The sequence below is a fragment of the Schistocerca serialis genome, chromosome 5 (assembly GCF_023864345.2).
Source record: "Schistocerca serialis cubense isolate TAMUIC-IGC-003099 chromosome 5, iqSchSeri2.2, whole genome shotgun sequence".
Classification (NCBI taxonomy): Eukaryota; Metazoa; Arthropoda; class Insecta; order Orthoptera; family Acrididae; genus Schistocerca; species Schistocerca serialis.
The window spans coordinates 239,024,129-239,043,562 of NC_064642.1; the positions used below are offsets into that span (position 1 = coordinate 239,024,129).

The following is a 19,434-nucleotide window of genomic DNA, read 5'->3' on the forward strand; positions in this document are numbered from 1 at the left end:
GAACAGAGAACTGGCTGGATGGGAGAAGACAGTGACCAACGAAGGTTGAGGCCAGGAGAGTTACGGGAATGTAGGATATATTCCAGGAAAAGTTCCCACCTGCGCAGTTGGCCACAGTTTGTTGTTGGCCATTCATGCAGACAGACAGCTTGTTGGTCGTCATGCCCGCATAGAATGCACTACATTGGTTGCAGCTTACATTGCAGATCATGTGACTGGTTGATGGGATAGGTGATGTTTGTGACCAGACTGGAGTGGGTGGTGGTGGTGGAGGGAGGATGTATAGGACAGGTCTTGCATCTAGGTCTATTACAGAGGTATGAGCCATGAAGTACAGGGCTGGGATCAGGTGTTGTGTAGGGATGGATGAGTATATTGTGTAGGTTTGGTGGATAGCGGAATACCACTGTGGGAGGGGTGGGAAGGATAGTAGGCAGGACATTTCCCATTTCAGGGTACAGCTAGAGGTAGTTCAAACCCTGGTGGAAAATATAATTCAGGTGCTCTAGTCCTGGGTGGTACTGAGTTAGGAGGAGAATGCTCCTGTGTGGCCAGATGGCGGGAGTTTGTGAGGTGGTGGGAGACTGGAGAGATAAGGCATGGGAGATTTGTTTTTGTACAAGGTTGGGAGAATAATTGCAGTTTGTGAAGGCTTCAGTGAGGCCCTCGGTATATTTCGGGAGGAACTGCTCGTCATGGCAGATGCGACGACAACAGGTGGCTGGGCTGTATGAGAAGGGACTGCATGGTAAGGAACGGGTGACAGCTATCAAAGTAGAGGATTGCTGGTAATTAGTAGGTTTAATATGGACGGACATAGGTATCTTTGTTATGGAGAAACAAATACAGCTTGTTTTATATGAACTTAAGCTGAATTTATTATGTTTAAATGATTGCCATAGATAAAAAATAAGAGCAGCTTGCTAGTGACTTTGGTGATTGACTATTTCCTCACACATTTAGTATTTGTTCATCATAAAACTGAGTGTGTGTACAAAGCTGGTACCAAATATAGCCCAGTTTTTTCTTCCTGTGATATTCCAGCTCTGGGACTATTAGCAAAGTAAAGATCCCTGTCTGTCCCAGCAATTTACTGGGAAATTAAGGTCAATATTCAACATGTGAAGACAATGGAGATAAGAAAACAGTATTCATTTGTGGCATTGGAATAAGTCTCAGTGTGTGCATGTTCTCTACAGGACAATCCAAACAGTATAAATTTGTGTTTCTCTGGAGCAGTAATTAGTGATAATTCAGTTTTCTAAATTATTGTATGTTAAAGATTTGCAGTGAAACTTACATCATTATTTTTGTTATTTTAGAGGCTGACTTGGAGGGAAAGACTCCAGATGAACAAGAAATGATGAAGATAATGGGTTTCTGTGCATTCGACACTACAAAAGGCAAAAAGGTATCAGGAAATGACGTAGGTTCAGTCCATGTAATTTTAAAACGCAAATATCGTCAATACATGAATCGCAAGGGTGGATTCAACAGACCCCTTGACTTCGTTGCTTGATTATATAAAGTGCGATGAATTTTTGTTTGGTTCTTTAGAAGGTATGGAGAATATTTAATACTGATTCATTTCTAAGGAACTGTTTATCTTTTACACAAAGGTGAAAATGTGTAATCCTCCAGATAATTTCCAGCTTTGTACAGTGAAACTATAGTCTATAATTTTGATCAAGGAGGCCGTATTTATGTTTTCCAGTATCCTAATATAGGTACTGCTTTGACAAATGAGGTGTGATGCACTCAGAATTTTAGCATTTTAGTAGGTTCCTGTATGACATACCCTATTTGTTTGTACCATGTAATGTTCATTTGTGCAAATAAATATTTTGTACAGCTACTGATGTCGACACAGAAAAATTTGTGTTCATGTGTAGTTTATTTCAAAGCTGTGTAAACTTCTGCATACAAATACTCAATAACACTCAAATTGGTAAACAGTGATGTGTGCAAGCATGCCCTGTTTTCCTACCACTGTTCTGTAACTAGCCCAGTCTCTCTCTCTCTCTCTCTCTCTCTTTCTCTCTCTCTCTCTCTCTCTCTCTCTCTCTCTGCGTGCGTGCGAGCGCACGTGCCAGAAGACGGGAGTGCTTGCGTGCATGGGTGTTTAGCATGAGATGTCTCACAGACCTATCAAAATAGAAACATGCTATAGGCCGTATGATTTTCTTTTATTTATTGGCCTTTAGTTTCCACTATTCTCCCAGCTTGTTCATCCTCCTAGACTTGTACGTATATATGATATCAATACTGAGCGATGATGTGCTTTTTCTAGAGGAGCTGGGATCAGATCACTATCTGACCATTCAGATTTTGATTTTTAATGGCTTTTCTAAATCAACAAACGCGAAAGTTGAATGTTAACTTCGAAGGGCCACTGCAGATCTACTTTCTTGTCCCAGTTTGGGCAATGTGTCCACTCCATCCACCTCTAATGACCTCATTTCCTTACGAAATATTAAACTGTGATGTTATATCATAATACAAATCTAATATTGTAATGATGATACAATCAGAAGTATTAAACAGTTTCTCTCCCTCCATATTGTCCCCTCACTCCCTCCATATTATCCCCTCACTCCCTCCATATTGTCCCCTCACTCCCTCCATATTGTCCCCTCACTCCCTCCATATTGTCCCCTCACTCCCTCCATATTGTCCCCTCACTCCCTCCATATTGTCCCCTCACTCCCTCCATATTGTCCCCTCACTCCCTCCATATTGTCCCCTCACTCCCTCCATATTGTCCCCTCACTCCCTCCATATTGTCCCCTCACTCCCTCCGCGCCGACCCGTCTCTCCACCCACGCCGACCCGTCTCTCCACCCGCAATCACCCTCTAGTCTCCCGCACCCATCACCACCTACCCATTCCCTGTCTCTTCTCAGCCCTACCTGTCTCTTCTCAGCCCTACCTGTCTCTTCTCAGCCCTACCTGTCTCTTCTCAGCCCTACCTGTCTCTTCTCAGCCCTACCTGTCTCTTCTCAGCCCTACCTGTCTCTTCTCAGCCCTACCTGTCTCTTCTCAGCCCTACCTGTCTCCCGTCTCTTCAATCCTCTGCCTCTTTCTCATCCCCGCCCGCCACCCCCCCTCGCCTGCACGCCGACCCGACCCCCCCCCCCTCGCCCACATGCTGCACCCTCTCCCCCCCACCCCACCCACATGCCGCACCTCCCCCTCGCCCGCACGCCCCCCCCCCTCGCCCGCACGCCCCAACCCCGCTCGCCGCACCCTCCCCCTCGTCCATCCTGCCCGCCGCCCAACCCGTCGTGTCCCCTGTCTGCCCCACCCCTTCTCTCACTTCTCCATCTCCCTTACGCGCCCCTTACTTCTCTCTCTGCTGCCTCCCCTCGCCCGCCCCCCTCGCCCGCCCCCGATCGTACCATTGCCCACCGCGTCACCTGTTGCCCCACCCCTTACTTCTCTCACTTCCCCATCACCCTTACCCGCCCCCTTACTTCTCTCACTGCTGCCTCGCCCTGTCCCCGCTGCTTCACCCTCTCATTGCATCTACCTGAACCTCACCATCTCTCTCCCTATCCCTCACCCGCACTCTCCCTTACTCCATCTACACCCCCTCCCGCCATCTCCACCTCGGCTCCCCCTCCCGCCGTCTCTCGTGTTCCCTCTGTCTCCCTCCTTTCTGCCCCTCCCTTTTGCCTTCCACTGCCCCCTTTATGCGTCCCCTCCATATTTCCCCCATGTCCAACGCTCCTGATTTCTATCTTGTTGTACTCTCTCTCCCCTTCCTCTCCTTTGCCCCCGGTATTCTTCTTTTGTCCTCCACCACCCTTGTTTTTCTCTGTCTCTCCCACTCCATCTCCCTCCCTCCCTCCCTCCCTCCCTCCCACCCACTCCACATCCACTCTTTTTCAAAGTTGCAGCTGATGTTTACTGGTAAATGAAGTCTATTGTGACATTAATGTAGTAGTCTCCATGTGCAATATGTGAGTGTATGCGTTTGTATGAGGGCAGTGGGGACTGGAAGGTGAACTTAAAGAGAAAGCTTATTGTTCTCTGCTGGAAAATGATTTAATATAAGCACAAGCGTGTAAAGCTGCCACTGTCTTGAAATACTTACTGCTAGTCTGTGCATTCGGCAAGGAAAGAAAATAATTGATGTTACTTCTTCGAACTGTCATTATGTTGCGAGAATGTTTTCTTAATTTCATGATTTTGTTTTTCCCTCTTGAATTGAAGGGCAGAAGTATTTTCGCAACAAATGAAAATATAAAAGGAAACTGCATAGCTATCAAATTTGATATCAAAAAGTGTCAAGTACCATTGTAAAGATTGCTTTGTGATAAAGTTTTGAAAGTGGTGAAATAATCAGCAGAAACCATGAGAACCCGTGTCTTGTACACTCAGGTATGTGCAGTAAATCCCTCGACAGGCAGAAATTGTCCCTGTCAGTAATGTTGATTACTTGACTTTTGGAAGGCATGCAGTGCAGTACTGCACTGTCTGTTAATGAATAAAATGCAAGCATACACAATAATGGACCAGCCTTGTGACTGTATTCAAGAGTTTCTACCCTATAAAAGTGTAACATGTCATTTTCAGTGGCTGAAGTTGTTGGGCACACACCCAAGGGAGTGTTACTGGATCATTAATGACCTAATGAATAACATCAAAAACATCATGAAACTGTTGCAGGGATTGGCAGTTGACTATCATTATAAACAAATGTAACACACTTTGTACAGATAAGGGAAAATTACATGACTGCCAAACAATCACTGGAAACAGTCACATCCATTGAACATGAGAGTATCCGTATGGTGTTACTTAAAGGGGAATGACCACATAAAACTAACTGTAGGAAAAACAGATTACCAAGTGAGGTGGTGCGGTGGTTACTGTACTGGACTCTCATTTGGGAGGATGACGGGTCATACCAGTGTCCGGCCACCCTGATTTAGCTTTCCGTGATTTCCCTAAATAGCTTCAGGCAAATGCCAGGATGGTTCCTTTGAAAGGGCACAGCTGACTTCCTTCTCTGATCCGATGGGACCGATGGCCTTGCTGTTTGGTCCCCTCTCCTCAAATCAATCAACAAAAAATAGATGACACACGTTGAAAGAATCAAGAAGAGAAGTGCGCTCGTGAATGAGGTAGCTTACAAATTTCTAGATCATCCAATACTAGAATATTTCCCTTCACTCTAGATTCCTTACTAGGTATGAGTGATAGAAAAAATAGAGAAGATCCAAAGATGATCTCTGCATTTTTTGTGAGTTAATTAAGTAAATGAAAGTGTTAGAAATGCTTGACCAATTCCTGTAGCAAACCTGGCAATAGAGGCTTTGTGCACCATGACCTGCTTTACTGTTAAAATACCGAGAGTATATGCTCTTAGAAAAGTCTGCGAATATTCTGTTTCCTCGTTCTACTATCTCATCAAAAGACCATTAAGGTAAAATTTCAATGATTTAGAGATCACAATGAAGGCTTACCAAATATCGTTCTTCCCATGCACAGTTTGTGGCTGGAATAGGAAAAGGGAGAGGAGGTATGATGGTACACAAAGTACTCTTCACCACACACCATAAGTTGTTTTTTGCATTGTAGATGTAGTTGTTTTCAGGAAATCACCAAAACTAAATAGTCTCATCACGTGTAAGGAAGAAATTATGTGCAAATTACACATTTGGTCTTTTGTTTTTCCTGTACCATTATTTGGAGCAGTTTTTCCAACTGTTATATGTTATGTTAGAATGGTATCTTCATTTACTTTTTGGGATGCTTCAGCAGGTTATGAACTTTCTTGTGATAACTGTAGTTTAAGGCTCCAAAAAGCTGAGTAACCTATGAATGTGGTGGTGGTGGTGGTGGTGGTGGTGGTGGTGGTGGTTGCTCCTTGATGATTCCCCAATGCCTCCTGCCGTGTTTCCGTTGGGTCATTACCTCAGAATTTTATAATCTCTTTGAATCGAGTTAAGAACTTGCTTGATGATAAACGCCTCACGCTCAGCATCAATCTTCATCTAGATTTTTCTGATGGTTGGTAAGTGGAGTTACCATATCAATAGTCGGAATAATCATAACTGGAGTACCACTGTCATCCAACAGTCTTTCTTGGTTCATCTACCTTTGTCTCATCTGGCTACTTGTCCCATTCAGTGTCATTTAATTTTCATTGGTCACAAATATGTCTTTTATTTCATTCTGTTACCTTATCCACTTGTTTGTTTTTCCTCTCACTCCTAGTAATTTGCAACAGCCATATCTCCATTTCTTTGTAGAAGGTACTTGAGTTTTACAGTTTCCCACATTAGAAGACCGCGTCTTACTGCCAAAACACATGTAATCTTTGTATCTTACACATCTAAAACTATTTTGAAAACAGCTTTGCTAACCAAATGCACTCCAGACCACTTTTGCTGTAGTGTTTATTTCTTTCTGTATCCATCTTCCCTTCTGGTGTCCTAAATACAACAGCTAATCAACAGATTCAATCACTTCGTTGGCAATGTTTACAATTTTTCAGTCAATATATTGATTGTACACTATTTTAGACTTAAAATGGAAATGGTGCCTCAGCTGTGTGGTGAGTTATTAACCTGTACTCCTTCTATGATTATTTTAGACTCATTGTAATTCATTTCCAAATCTTCAATTAAATTCGGTTGTTTAGTTCTTCCATTCCCTTTTGAGGCTTGTCTGCAGTCTCAATGTCAACAGAACAATATCATCTGCTTCAGGTTGACTCATTAACTCTTATTCTTTGTTTTACCTATGGAAAGATCTGAAAACTTCCTCTAACTGTTGAGAAATATTTTCATGTCATTTATTTCCCACTTTTGTGATGAAATTTGTTGAAACTAAAGAAGTTCTCTAACACAAGTTGAATCAGTCTCAAGGTCTGTTATAGTAGTAAGAAGGTTTCCCAAAACTTAACGACAAAGGCAGAGTGATGATTTATACACATTGCATCATTTTGTAATTTCATTCCCCCCTTGGAGTCACTCCACTTTTGTTCCTTTCCTTGAGTAATAACTATCATATATTCTATTTGTTTCTGATTCCAGTGAGTATCTTATATATTACAGAAAGGAGACTGCCAGGTCAACAGTTTTGTATTTCTTGCCTGTTTCTTGTGCTTGCTGATATCTAATAAATGTTCAGTTAGAAAACTGGTACATAATAAACATCTCTAACTAACTCTGGGAAGACAGTGGTTGTGGGATGTGATAGAGGTAGCCTTGGCTTCTGATGCAAAATATGTCTCACAAATTATTGTTTCTACTCTCCAGCCATACTGTTACAATATTTTTGCTGTTGTATTTCCAACGAGAAATACGTGCATGCTGCAGTTTTGTGACCGGTACCAGATATTAATTCTTATTATAGAAAATGATTTACCTAAACCTTGCATCACTTTTATTTCATGAACAGTTTGATATTCGAACGAGGTTTTCAACATACGATAGTAGAATGAGGGGTATATAATTTTGTGTTTGTGTTACACTGTGAACAATTGTATTAACCAAGGCATTGAAGCAAGTATGGTTCTTGTAATGAAATGAGTTTTTTGCACTTAAAACCTCCTGAAAAGATAAGTACAGCCCAGTGATACAGTGGCTTTGTGTGTGTGTGTGTGTGTGTGTGTGTGTGTGTGTGTGTGTGTGTGTGTGTGTGTGTGTGTGTGTGCGTGCGTGCGTGCGTACGTACGTACTCTTGCTGGTCTCTTGTGCTGTCTGGTACCGCCATGTAGCATGTAGCAATGTTATTCAGTCACTTCTGGCTGGACTGCTGCTTAATATTTGTGTTTTCCTGTTCTCTATATGTGTTTGTCTGTTCTCGTCAACACTTACTGTTAGAAGAAATGTCACCCCATTTCCCCTATTTATCATTACTCCATTCCTAGCAGTGCTAGAGAAATCCTATTCCTATAACACTTCTTTCTTTTTCCATGTAAGTTTAGTTGAAATAGTGCCGGGCTTTCTAGAATATTCTGGATCTCTCTCTCTCTCTCTCTCTCTAGACCTTTCTGTACAGAGCAGTTGTAGGCATAAGAATGAGCCAAGCCCAGTTTTATACATTTTTACAGAACATTAATATTTATGTTTGAATCTTTTCTGAATCTTACCGTTCTGTAGCATTTAAACTTATTTTGCAAAAATACAGAACTTACATTATATTCTGTAAAAATATTATCACATATTTATTCTAACTGTCATTTTTACATGTTAATAAGTGAAGTAAGGAAATAAAGAAGAAAACATAGACGATTTTTTAGGCTTATTAGATAGTATAATTACAGGTATGGAAGCAATAGTAATGGGTGACCTAAATGTGCAGGTAGGCAAAGAAAGGCAAGGGAATGGGGAGATAATTGGCCCATATGGATATGGGAGGAAAAATGAGGAAGGAGAGAAACTGGTTGATTTCTGTGAAAGAATTGGGCTGATTGTGGGCAACACATGGTTCCGTAAAAATAATAGCCAGAAGATAATGAGATATGGATGGGGTGATAGACGGGCAAAGACGGCCATCGATTACTTTCTGGTGGAAAAGAAAAATTGGAGACACTTGATGGATGTAAATGCACTCGCGGGAGAGGCTTTTGATGGAAACCATCGAGTGGTGGTGGAAAAGATGAGATTCGATGAATTGAAAGACATAAAGGAAGAAAGGGAAAGGAAAATAAAAGTGTGGAAACTAAAGGATGGCATGGTACAAGAAAAGTTCAAGGAGTTACTTAAGCGTAAAATCCCTAACATGAGTATAGCAGTGTGGAAGAGGAATGGGGTAAGTTCAAAGAAGCATTTGTAAGCTCTGCTGAGAAGACCTGTGGCAGTGTGTCCGGAAGGGTAAAGGAAAAGGAGACACATGGTGAAATGAGAGGGTAATGGAGGCAGCAAAAGAAAAGAAGAAAATCTGGCATGAATGGAACAGAGACTGAACAACTGAAAGTAAAAGGAAATACCAGGATAGTAAAAATAAGTGTAAGAAAATGGTAGCAGAAGAAAAGAGGAAAAGCTGAGAGAAATTCAACCAAGTGTTGGAGGTGTAAGTGGCTACAGATGACAAACTGTGAAACAAAACAGTCACTGCTGAAACACAACACATCAGAGAAACCACACCATGTGGTAAAAAGATATGAATTCATAATTTTATGTGTTTTTTTTTTTTTCAAATACCTGTCATTATGATTTAAAAACTAATAGTTACATGTATACAAACAGTAAAGAACTTGATCTTTAACAGCCATGAAATAAACCCACTAAAGATGCTGCAACTGAACATGTTTGGGTTAAAAAACAAAACTGTGTTTTGCTAAAGACGGATTCTGTCCAAAAACATATGTATTGTTAAAGCAAACGTGAAAAAAAAAGCTTCAACCCTAAGATGATTAGTTGGAAAAAGATGTTACTTGTGGTAAGGGGATGATGTGTGGAATTACAAAGAGTATGAGGAAGGAAAAAACACACACAAAGCTAGTGAAGGGGGAAAGTGGAGAGCTATTAATCCAACCAGAAGAGATAAGGAAAAGATGAGATGGAAAGAGTACTTCGATAAATTACTAAATGTGAAGAATGGCAATGGAAAGGGAATAGAAGTGTGGCAGGGGGCAGGGGTCTGGTTGAAGAGGAGGATATACCAATGTTAGAAGTGGAACTAGCTGCGAGAAGAATGAAAACAGGAAAGACACCTGGGATAGATGAAATTATACTGTGGAGATGATAAGGCAGCTGGACCAGTTGGGCTACAGCGACTATATAGACTAATAAGATGCATTTGGACCCAAAAATGTGTATATGAAGAATGGTGAAAGGGAATAATAATCCCAGTTCTCAAGAATGGTGACAGGAAAGTATGTGACAATTATCAAGGGATCACACTCCTATCCCAAGTAGCAAAAATAATGGAGAGGATACTGGAAAGAAGAGTGAGAGTAAAAGTGGAAGGGCAGTTAGAAGAGGAGCAGTATGGCTTTTGTAGATCAGCAGTGGACTCAATCTTTAGTATGAGATAGTTGATGGATAGACATTGGGAGTGTGGGAAAGATCTGGTGATGACATTTCTCGACCTAGTGAAAGTGTTCCCAGAGAAGAGGTATGGGCAGCCATGAAGAGAAAGGGAGTTAGAAAGAAAACACTTGAAGTCATCCAGGCAATGTATGAAAAAAGCTCTTGTTGTGTGTGCAGACATCAGTTGGAAGAACTGAATGGTTTAAGAGTGTTACGGGACTAAAACAAGGAAGTGTGATATCACCACTACTATTTATAATGGTGATGGATGAAATAGTCAGAGAGACGAAAGAAGCCCATAAAGGAAGGGAGATGAAGCTGTTACTATTTGCAGATGATATTGTGGTGTGAAGAACAAACAGTAAGGAGGTACAAAAACAAATAGACATCCTAATTGATAAAGTCGAGAAATATGGAATGAAATTTAGTGTGGAGGAAAGCAAGACCATGGTGGTAACCAGAGGGGATAGAGAGGGCAAGGGACAAATTCATATTAAGGGACAGTATATTGAAATAGTGGACAACTTGAAATATTTGGGAAGTGTATTAATGGGGAATGCTCTTTTGGAAGCAGAAATTAGCAAAAGAATACAACAGAGTAGTACATTGTACCAGTGTGTGAGGGACTTGGTGTGGGGAAGGGAAGTGCCAATGAGGTGCAAGTTGGTGCTATACAAGAACTGCTTCACACCTACTCTAATTTACAGCTCAGGGACTTGGACTGTGACTAGAGGAGAGGAGAGTACGATACAATCCAGTGAAATGAAGTTTCTGAGAAGTATGCTAGGGAAGATGAGGGGGGGGAGAGAGAGAGAGAGAGAGAGAGAGAGAGAGAGAGAGTGAAAAATGAAGATGAAGATGTTAGGAAGGAAATTGGAGTGGTGAAGTTGACAGAAAAAATTGAAAAGAATAGATTAAAATGGTTTGGTCATGTAAAGAGGATGGGAGAGGGAAGAATAACAAGAAAAATGATGGAGCTCAAGATTGAGGACAAGAGATCAAGAGGAAGACAGAGAAAAAGATGGATTGATACAATAAAGATGAGTTGATGGAGGAGAAACCTGCTATGGAACCAAATTGTGGAAGAAGAATGGTGGAAAGACAGTAAAGTGACGAAGTACCATTGATACCCCAACCCGACCAGATGTTGGATAGGGGGGAAACGAAGAAGAAGAAGAAGAAGATGATGATGATGATGATGATGATGATGATGATCATAATGATCATGATGATGATGATGATGAATAAGTCAAGTAAGAGTACCTTCTTCAAAGAAAGGAGGGCATGAGTCCGTGAATTGAAAGAAACATAAGCATTGACTTTTCCTTTATTGCTTAAAAAGTGAAGATTGCCTGTTCTGAGAACTTCAAGCAATAGGTGCTGCTGACCCACAAAGATTTTTCAAAACTTCTAGATCCTGGTATTTCTCACGAGATGTGGGTAGTAGATTTGAAACATTTGGAACATTTTAGAATATGAAATTTTATCATAATAAATAAATTGGTAAAGTTTGGGGATTATCATGCAGTCTTACTGCTACTTGAAAACCCTGGCAAATCACTATAGTCCATTGAATTCCTCAGCTGGATGATTATAAGTCCTGAATTGGCATGCCTTGAGCGAGTTCTGTTTATAATGAGTTCCTAACTGGACACATAGGAAAGGGACACTTCTGCTTGTAGAAGGGCTTAAGGAATGCTGTCCATAGGCAAAAAGTTTCAGATGTCGCTTCAGTAACATTAAATGGTGAAAAGTCTTTGACCGAGCTGATATGAGCTCCTGTATTTAATCTTTGGGGACTTCTGTGTGAGCTTTCTGGTTTATAAGGCCCATGTTTTTATCTGATTCCTGATAGAACGTCCTCTTATGGGAAAAGAGCTTTTGTTTGCTGTAATCAAATTGTGCAAAAATTGAATAAATGTTTAGTCCTCATTTTGGCAAGAATATAAATCACAAAATATGTTCCAGTTTTTCACAGCCATGTCATAATAGTTGTTACAAAATGTAAGAATCATTGAACAGATATCCTTACTATCTTTTTTGGCAGCAAGTTGAGGATGAAGGAAAAATGTAGAAATTGCATTTGATAAACAGTGGATCTTCGAAGCACACATAAGCATAATTACTGTTACTACTTGGAAAGGAGACAGTATGCTGTGTAACTGTATTAGCTGTTTCAGCACTTAATGTCCATGGCATGTTTCTTTGTTTATCAACTGGGGTATCTCCAGTAGAAAAGTGTCTTGATAGTTTTAGGTGACTGGGACTGGGACTGGGACTGGGACTGGGACTGGGACTGGGACTGGGACTGGGACTGGGACTATCTCGAAATATTGAAAACTTGTACTATGGAAAGTTAGGTGGGGATGTTGAAAAGAATAAACCAAATGAATGCCTCACTTGTTTTTTAAGACTCTAACTTCTTCATAGCTTTTTAGTTGAGAGATCCTTCAGAGCATTTATATGAAGAAAAGTGTTCCAATGAAAGTCGGTTTCTTCGCAAGTCACCAGTGGTAACTTCACCAATATTATATATGAACACGTTTTTTTATTGTTTCTCCTTTGTCATTTCAATGTTGCTAACTTAACACTGAACAGCACAAATTTCTTTTTCTTACACATTCATTTTTAGAAAGTGTACAGACGGAAAGAAAGAGGAAAAAAAGTACCAGCACTGTACAAGACTGACAATGAATTTCAATATAAGGTTTGCTTATGCAAACAATTAAAAACCAGGAAAAGCATATGCATTAGATCATTCACACAGGCACGCATGCTCCCCCCCCCCCCCCCCCCCCACACACACACACACACACACACACACACACACACACACACACACACACACACACACACTCTCTCTCTCTCTCTCTCTCTCTCTCTCTCTCTCTCTCTCTCTCTCTCTCTCTCTCTCTCTCTCCCTCTCTCTCTAAGAATCAACTCAACAATGCATTACCCTAAATGCCTTATGACAAACTGAAACTTCTTTGACTCCATCCCCTACTTTTCCTTGTACTCTGTGCTTGTAAATAGCATTGTGAAATCTTGCTTCACATTCATCTTTCGTTGTGCTGTATTGGAAGTACAGAAATGAGATGACATAAATAGGCATTCTGCATATCTACATAGTCCATTATGTTGAATTGTTTTAAAATATTTTATTGGTATCTTCAGGGACGTTGTGAAAACATTGTAAACTACAATGGCAATTTTCTCCTACCTCATGAAACATTAAATTTCATTTAGGACAGATAAGTAGCCTTTTTTTATTTTCTTTTTCCTTCCGTGAGTATGTTACTACCTCCCATAATTTCACTACAGTCATGACTTAATGGCTCACCATCCATAACAGTATTTTCACAAAATTGCAAGAACTTCAGTGCACTGTGTACAGACCATCACACGTAAGCTTAATGTGCCAACAGTGCACATAATTATAGTAATGTTTTACAACTGTTTGTCAGAGCTGCAACTTATATCGTTATTTACGGACCAGCACTTAACATACTAAGACTCCCCCTGCACCCTCCCCCCCCCCCCCTTTTCCTCTGGACAGAGACTTTTTGAACCTCATTTACAGTATGACTTAGTGGTTTTTCCATACTTACTATAGTAGGAAATACTGGGTCTGTTCCACACATTCATATACTGCTGAAAACTCAAAATTGTAAAAATGGACTTAGCTATTCCTTTTCCTGGACCCATCAGTTCGTATTGTTTTAAAAGGTTGCTGCACGTTGGTGTGTTGTAGTTAACTACTTGTATAAATTTATTGTGGACAATTTTACTAGGTAAAGTTAATAATTTATGATTGTCATCAAGTTCTTCTATTTTCACATCCCATTCAGTTGCAAACTGATCCTGAAGTATCTTGCTGTGATACATTCAGAAATCACATTTGTTCATTAAACATTAAAAATACTATTTTTCACTCAAATAAAGCATGTAAATGTGTTAAAAATCAGTGCAGAATTATTATGCCAGTTGGTAGATAGCATTAAGTTTTAATGAATTGCAGAAAATTTTGAGGTAGTAATATCTTGGTTTCACTGGCTGTGACTCTGTTTGATTTCTGTCTTCAGTGTGATTGACTTAGATCCGTTTTGACATTCTGTAGACAATTTTCATTTGGTGGGTTGCTGCTGCACTTAACAATCTATTATTTGCTTTATATGTATTCAGCCACAACTGTTTCCCCTGCTTATGGTAGCAACACTTCTCCACTATTCCATGTGTGTCTTCTGAGGGTTTTCAGGTGGGTTTTGGTCTGATGTTACATCAGATATTTGTAATTCTGATTTTGTAATGTGTAGATGCAGTGAGTCCAAACAAATACTGCTCGTCATGTGTTTCATACAGTACCCAGTGTCAGTAGAAGACATTGGTGTCAATCTCACGGGAGGGGGGATAAGTGTAATTTTGTGTGTACTTGTGACAAAGTTGTCCAAGTTTAAACTGCTGTGGTATTTAGTTTAACAACACAAGAAACAGAAAAACATAAGAAATGGCCAGTAGTCCAGTTACATCTCAGTACTGCTGCTGCATGACAGTAGTGGACAGACAGTATGGCACAGGGCAAGTCGTGCACAGAAGATGTGAACATACATATACAGATCTTTATCTGAAGTAAAAAGCAATTAGTTCTGATGTTCTCTCAACATTTGTCATATCAGTAAATTTTTGTTTTACATGTCTTCACTGCATGGCCTGCCCAGCTCTTGTGCAGGCCCTTAATGCATTGCCTGTCTTTTCACTGCCATACAACAATGCTACTGCAATGCTAGATTACTGGTTAATATTTGTGTTTTGCAGCCCTTGCTATGTCGGTTCAATTGAATGGTCACATAATTTTACATTAAAAAAATGTATGTAATGAGAAACACAGTTTTCTGTTGATACTGGACATTGTGTGAAACACGTAATGTGCCGTATTTGTTTAGGGCTGACTCCATCCATACATTGCGTAAATAAAATTGAAAATATCTGCACAAACATCAGAGAAAATGCATGTTGCAATTCTTAGCAGAGACACCCGATAAATGTACTTAGAGGGAATAGCTTTAGCTGACAGAAATTTCATCTCGCAACTTTCCAATATTACAGTCCTCCGACCTCTTGATAAGATGTTCAGTGTTTTTTGCCGAATGCATTCCTCCTGTCCTTGCAGTCAGTTGAATACAACATTTTAAGCTTCGTCTTCCTTTCATTATGCATTATCATTATCAGTCTATAATATGTACAAGAAACTAATTTTCAGTCTATTTTTTTAAGGGCAATAAAAACAAATGAAGTAAGGAATGTTCAAAATTCTTTTATTTGTAAGATTTTTTAATTTTTAAGAGAAAAGCTACCAATAGGTGACATTTATCAACCACACACTGATAACAGTTCATGCAAATTATCTGTGACCTTGCAAGTAATTGCAGACAGGTAAATTTTCTTGTTGTATTGACACCCTTTAATTGTTATTTTCATACAGACTTTATTTTACAGATCTTTACAGAGGATTAGAAGTTAGAAAAAATGCTAAACTGATGGGGACCAAGGAACTGAACAGGCCAATGAAAAATAAAGATATGAGCTGTGCCTCTGTCATTATGGAACTGTGCATTATTTTCAGTTTCATGCTATGTCCACAGAAAGTTCCTTAAAATGTCGAAACATCTGTCAAATGCCATGGTTCCTGTCATTGCCTCAATATCATGCAGACAACACGTGCTAGATTTAGTGATAATGAACCGCATAGATCATGGGGTCTATGAAATGGACATTCATTCAGTGGGTCAGTTATTGGCCTTGAATACTTGTTTACAATGTCTTACAGTTGAAATTGTACCTCATTGCTAAACAGCAACAGTGTGTAATTGATAATGATCACCACTTGAGTGATATTAACTGTTAATGTGATTTAATGGGTTGCAACATGGGTACTTTCTCTCTCTCTCTCTCTCTCTCTCTCTCTCTCTCTCTCTCTCTGTCTCTCTCTCTCTCTTGTGTGTGTGTGTGTGTGTGTGTGTGTGTGTGTGTGTGTGTGTGTGTGTGTGTGTGTGCGCGTGCGTGCGTGTTCAAATTTTTTCTAATTGCACTTCAGAGTGGAGTGATCTCTCAAAATCAGAGAATTATTTCTGTTAAATCCTGTAGTGACAAAGACTGTGACAGAAGTTACTGCAATTGGTGGGAAAAATTTGTAGACAGCATGGGAATTCTAGTCTAAAAGTGTTACTAACAGAAGGTATGTTACAGAATTATGAAGATTCTGAAGACGACTGTGATGATGATGATGATGATGATGATGACGAAGATGATGAACAAACCCAGCGCCAGTACAATAGGCCTTACAGGCAACAATCGTATGGCCAAAGGCCGTATGGACAAAAGCAATATGGTCAAAGGCCATATGGGCAAAAGCAGTTTGGGCAAAGGCCATATGGCCAGAAGCCATATGGCCAACAGTCATATGGACAACAAAAGTCATATGGGTCACAACAGCAGTATGGACAGCAACAGTCATATGGCCAACAACAGTCATATGGCCAACAACAATCATATGGCCAACAGTCATATGGGCAACAACAAACGTACAATCGGCAGCAGCCTTACGGACAACAGGCTTATGAACAGCAGACTTACGGAGAAAAACAGACATATGAGCAGCAGCCAACACACACATATGGGCAAGAGCAGCAGCAGCAGCAGACACAGTCATTTGGGCAGGAGCAGCAACAGACGACAGCAGCATATGGGCAGCAACAGACGACAGCGACATATGGGCAGCAACAGCCAACAGCGGCATATGGACAGCAACAGACGACTGCAGCATATGGGCAGCAACAGCCTACAGCAACATATGGGCAGCAACAGACGCAGGTGTACAGCCAGTCATACACTCAGCAGGGCAATGACCAATGGTATTGAGTTCCCTGGTGTATGAAGACATTTTTGCGTCAGCACAGTAATTGAGTCAGTGTATAGAAGACAGTTCTTTGTCAATTTTGTATAAGGACATTAGGACAATTACTTTGTTTTTTCCTTGTTGCATTTACTTGATGTGATATACTGTGCTTGATGTGATATACTACAGTGCAATGAACAAAGTGATTTCTATTTGGTGAACCACTGCAGTATCATCACCATTTGAGGAAGAAACCCACTGATCAAAGTTAAAGGCACAGTATTCTTTGAGCAGTACTGCTCCATTCTGACTTGACACTGATACTATGTGTGTGTTAATGGAAATCCAGTGTAAGTGTGAAAATTCTTTTACTGTAAGCAGAGACCCACATTTTTGTGTAGCCAAAGACATCGTATATCCAATACATAAATGAAATTACATGGAGAGACTGGAGCAGAAAATTGTACTGGGTGTAAAAATCTCCACTTCCATGTAGTAGAAATGGCCAAACATAATTTTTTATAATTTGTTAAAAAACCTTGTAGAATACCTGTCATCACAAACCTTTTTCTCTGTAAAACTCTTGATTGAAAAGTCAATAAACAGATATAAACCTTCATGTTTTACTTAGTGGGCATTGCAAATGTTCTACAGTGTTTCAGCAAAAGCATAAAGAAAAAATCATATTTTCTATGACTCGCACGTAGATGCTCACATAAATTTTCACAAACACAGAAGCATTACTGTTGTTATTTATTTAACTAAGACATCTTTACGTATTATGTAATTTCAAGTTTTTCATATTTCAGTCAATATTTGGCCCGTGATTCATAGATCTTGATAGAAAGCAGCATTGCTTTGCAAGTGTGTTTGTCTGAAAGAAAAGGTTATTGTATTGTTGAGCAGTGGTTGCTTTTATCATAAATAGTGCAACAATAAAAACTGCTGATTTGAAAGGTTTATAAAAGAAAAATAAATGTCTTAGCATTTTATGTTTTGTGTTTCTGCATAATTGGAAATTTAAAATTACACATTTTTAAAAATGATAGAGGATGAGAATGTCGACTATTGCTTCATGAATATTCTTCTTCAAGTGTGGAAGCATCCACGGATAGCCAATATAAACATTATATAAATATAAACATTATATAATAGATTTAAAAAAAAAAAAAAAAGTTGCAAGGGTGCTAAATCTGGCGAGCGTGCCAGCTTCAAGATTATTTCTCAAGGACATCTAGTGACCAGTGACTGGGGAATTTTTTTGCACAAAACACACATTGCAGTTTGCGCTCTCTCTGCCATGGTTCTATGTTACTGTAAGCTAACATGAAGTTCTGTGGTTGTTAACACTTCAGTAACACAGGTTTCATTTATTCGTGCACATAGCCACATGAAAATGTGACTCACCACTAAAGGACACCAGGCTACTTTTTTACTGAACAACAAATTCACATTCATTGAGTGGTTGCACCACAGTCAACTTGTATGGCTGGTAATGGAGATCGAAATGAAGTACTTGTCACACAGAATGATCCGAAAGTCAAAGACCAGCTGTGTGCTAGGACTGATTGCTGAAGAGATTTCAAGAAAGAATCTCATTGTCTTGATGTTTTGTAGTGAAGTGGTCCTTGATAAACCTGTTCTTTTTTTGCACATTTCCAAGTGCCCTGAAAAAATTGAGTTACCCACTACAGGACCCACATTTGATGGAATATTAAAATCTGCTTGAAATCTACGCGGTGTCGTGACAGTTGACTGGTCTTTAGAAAAGCAGACTTCAATGACAAACACACACTGCTCGTTTGTCCAGTGCATTGCCACTACTGAGACTGTTGGTAAACAACTTAACTATGTAACATTTCAAATGAGGCTATCCCTAATGTAGTCTTACCACACATCCTTTCATGGTGTCCCATTCAAATCAGCAAATTTCATTGTTGCACACTGTGTGTATGCAGGTTAAGTAATAAACTGGTGGTTTGACTGCACTTTCACATAATACTGGAGTAGTTGTAGAACGAGGTGTTACCAATAATAAAAACACAGTAATTGCATGTTACAAAATGTAATTTGTTTGGTCCAATAGCTTTCATTTAAGGGTAATCCCTGTTGTAAATCCCCTCCTGATCAGTAGTTACCCTGTTGTTGATAATAGTTCGGTTTGTTGTTAATTAAAACCAAGAATCCATTGGGGCTGTAAAATTTATGCCCCCCCCCCCTTTTTTTTAAAAAAAAAGATGTGAACTTGCTTTTAAGCCATTGTGAAACAAAACTTGTACATATATGAATACCTGCCGGCAAAAACGTTGTAACCCTCACTTTTCTAAGAAACCAGTTTGTCACATATAAACGTTGTATGTGCCAAGAATAAGCAGTGTATGAAGTTATGTTGGCAAACATGTACATTAAGCACCATTTCTCATTCGTTTCCTATTCGCCGCGAGGTGCTCGGATGCAGAAACGTTGTAAACATGGAGCAGGAACATTGTGTGACGTTAAGTCAGAGCATGTGCGAAGATATAAATAGGGGCCTGAAACAGAAAATTAAGT

General features: G+C 39.9%; 1 protein-coding gene across 1 annotated transcript in view; it reads left to right on the forward strand.

Annotated features, from left to right (window-relative positions):
- The window catches only part of LOC126480732 (RNA-binding protein EWS), a 99,228-nt gene extending 81,727 nt beyond the window's left edge, over positions 1 to 17,501 (forward strand). Inside the window, exons 4-5 of the mRNA XM_050104003.1 lie at positions 1,323 to 1,411; positions 16,236 to 17,501. Coding sequence (XP_049959960.1) covers positions 1,323 to 1,411; positions 16,236 to 16,907 — 761 coding nt within the window. The 3' untranslated portion in view covers positions 16,908 to 17,501. The remainder of the gene's footprint in view (positions 1 to 1,322; positions 1,412 to 16,235) is intronic.
- Positions 17,502 to 19,434: the final 1,933 nt, after the last annotated feature.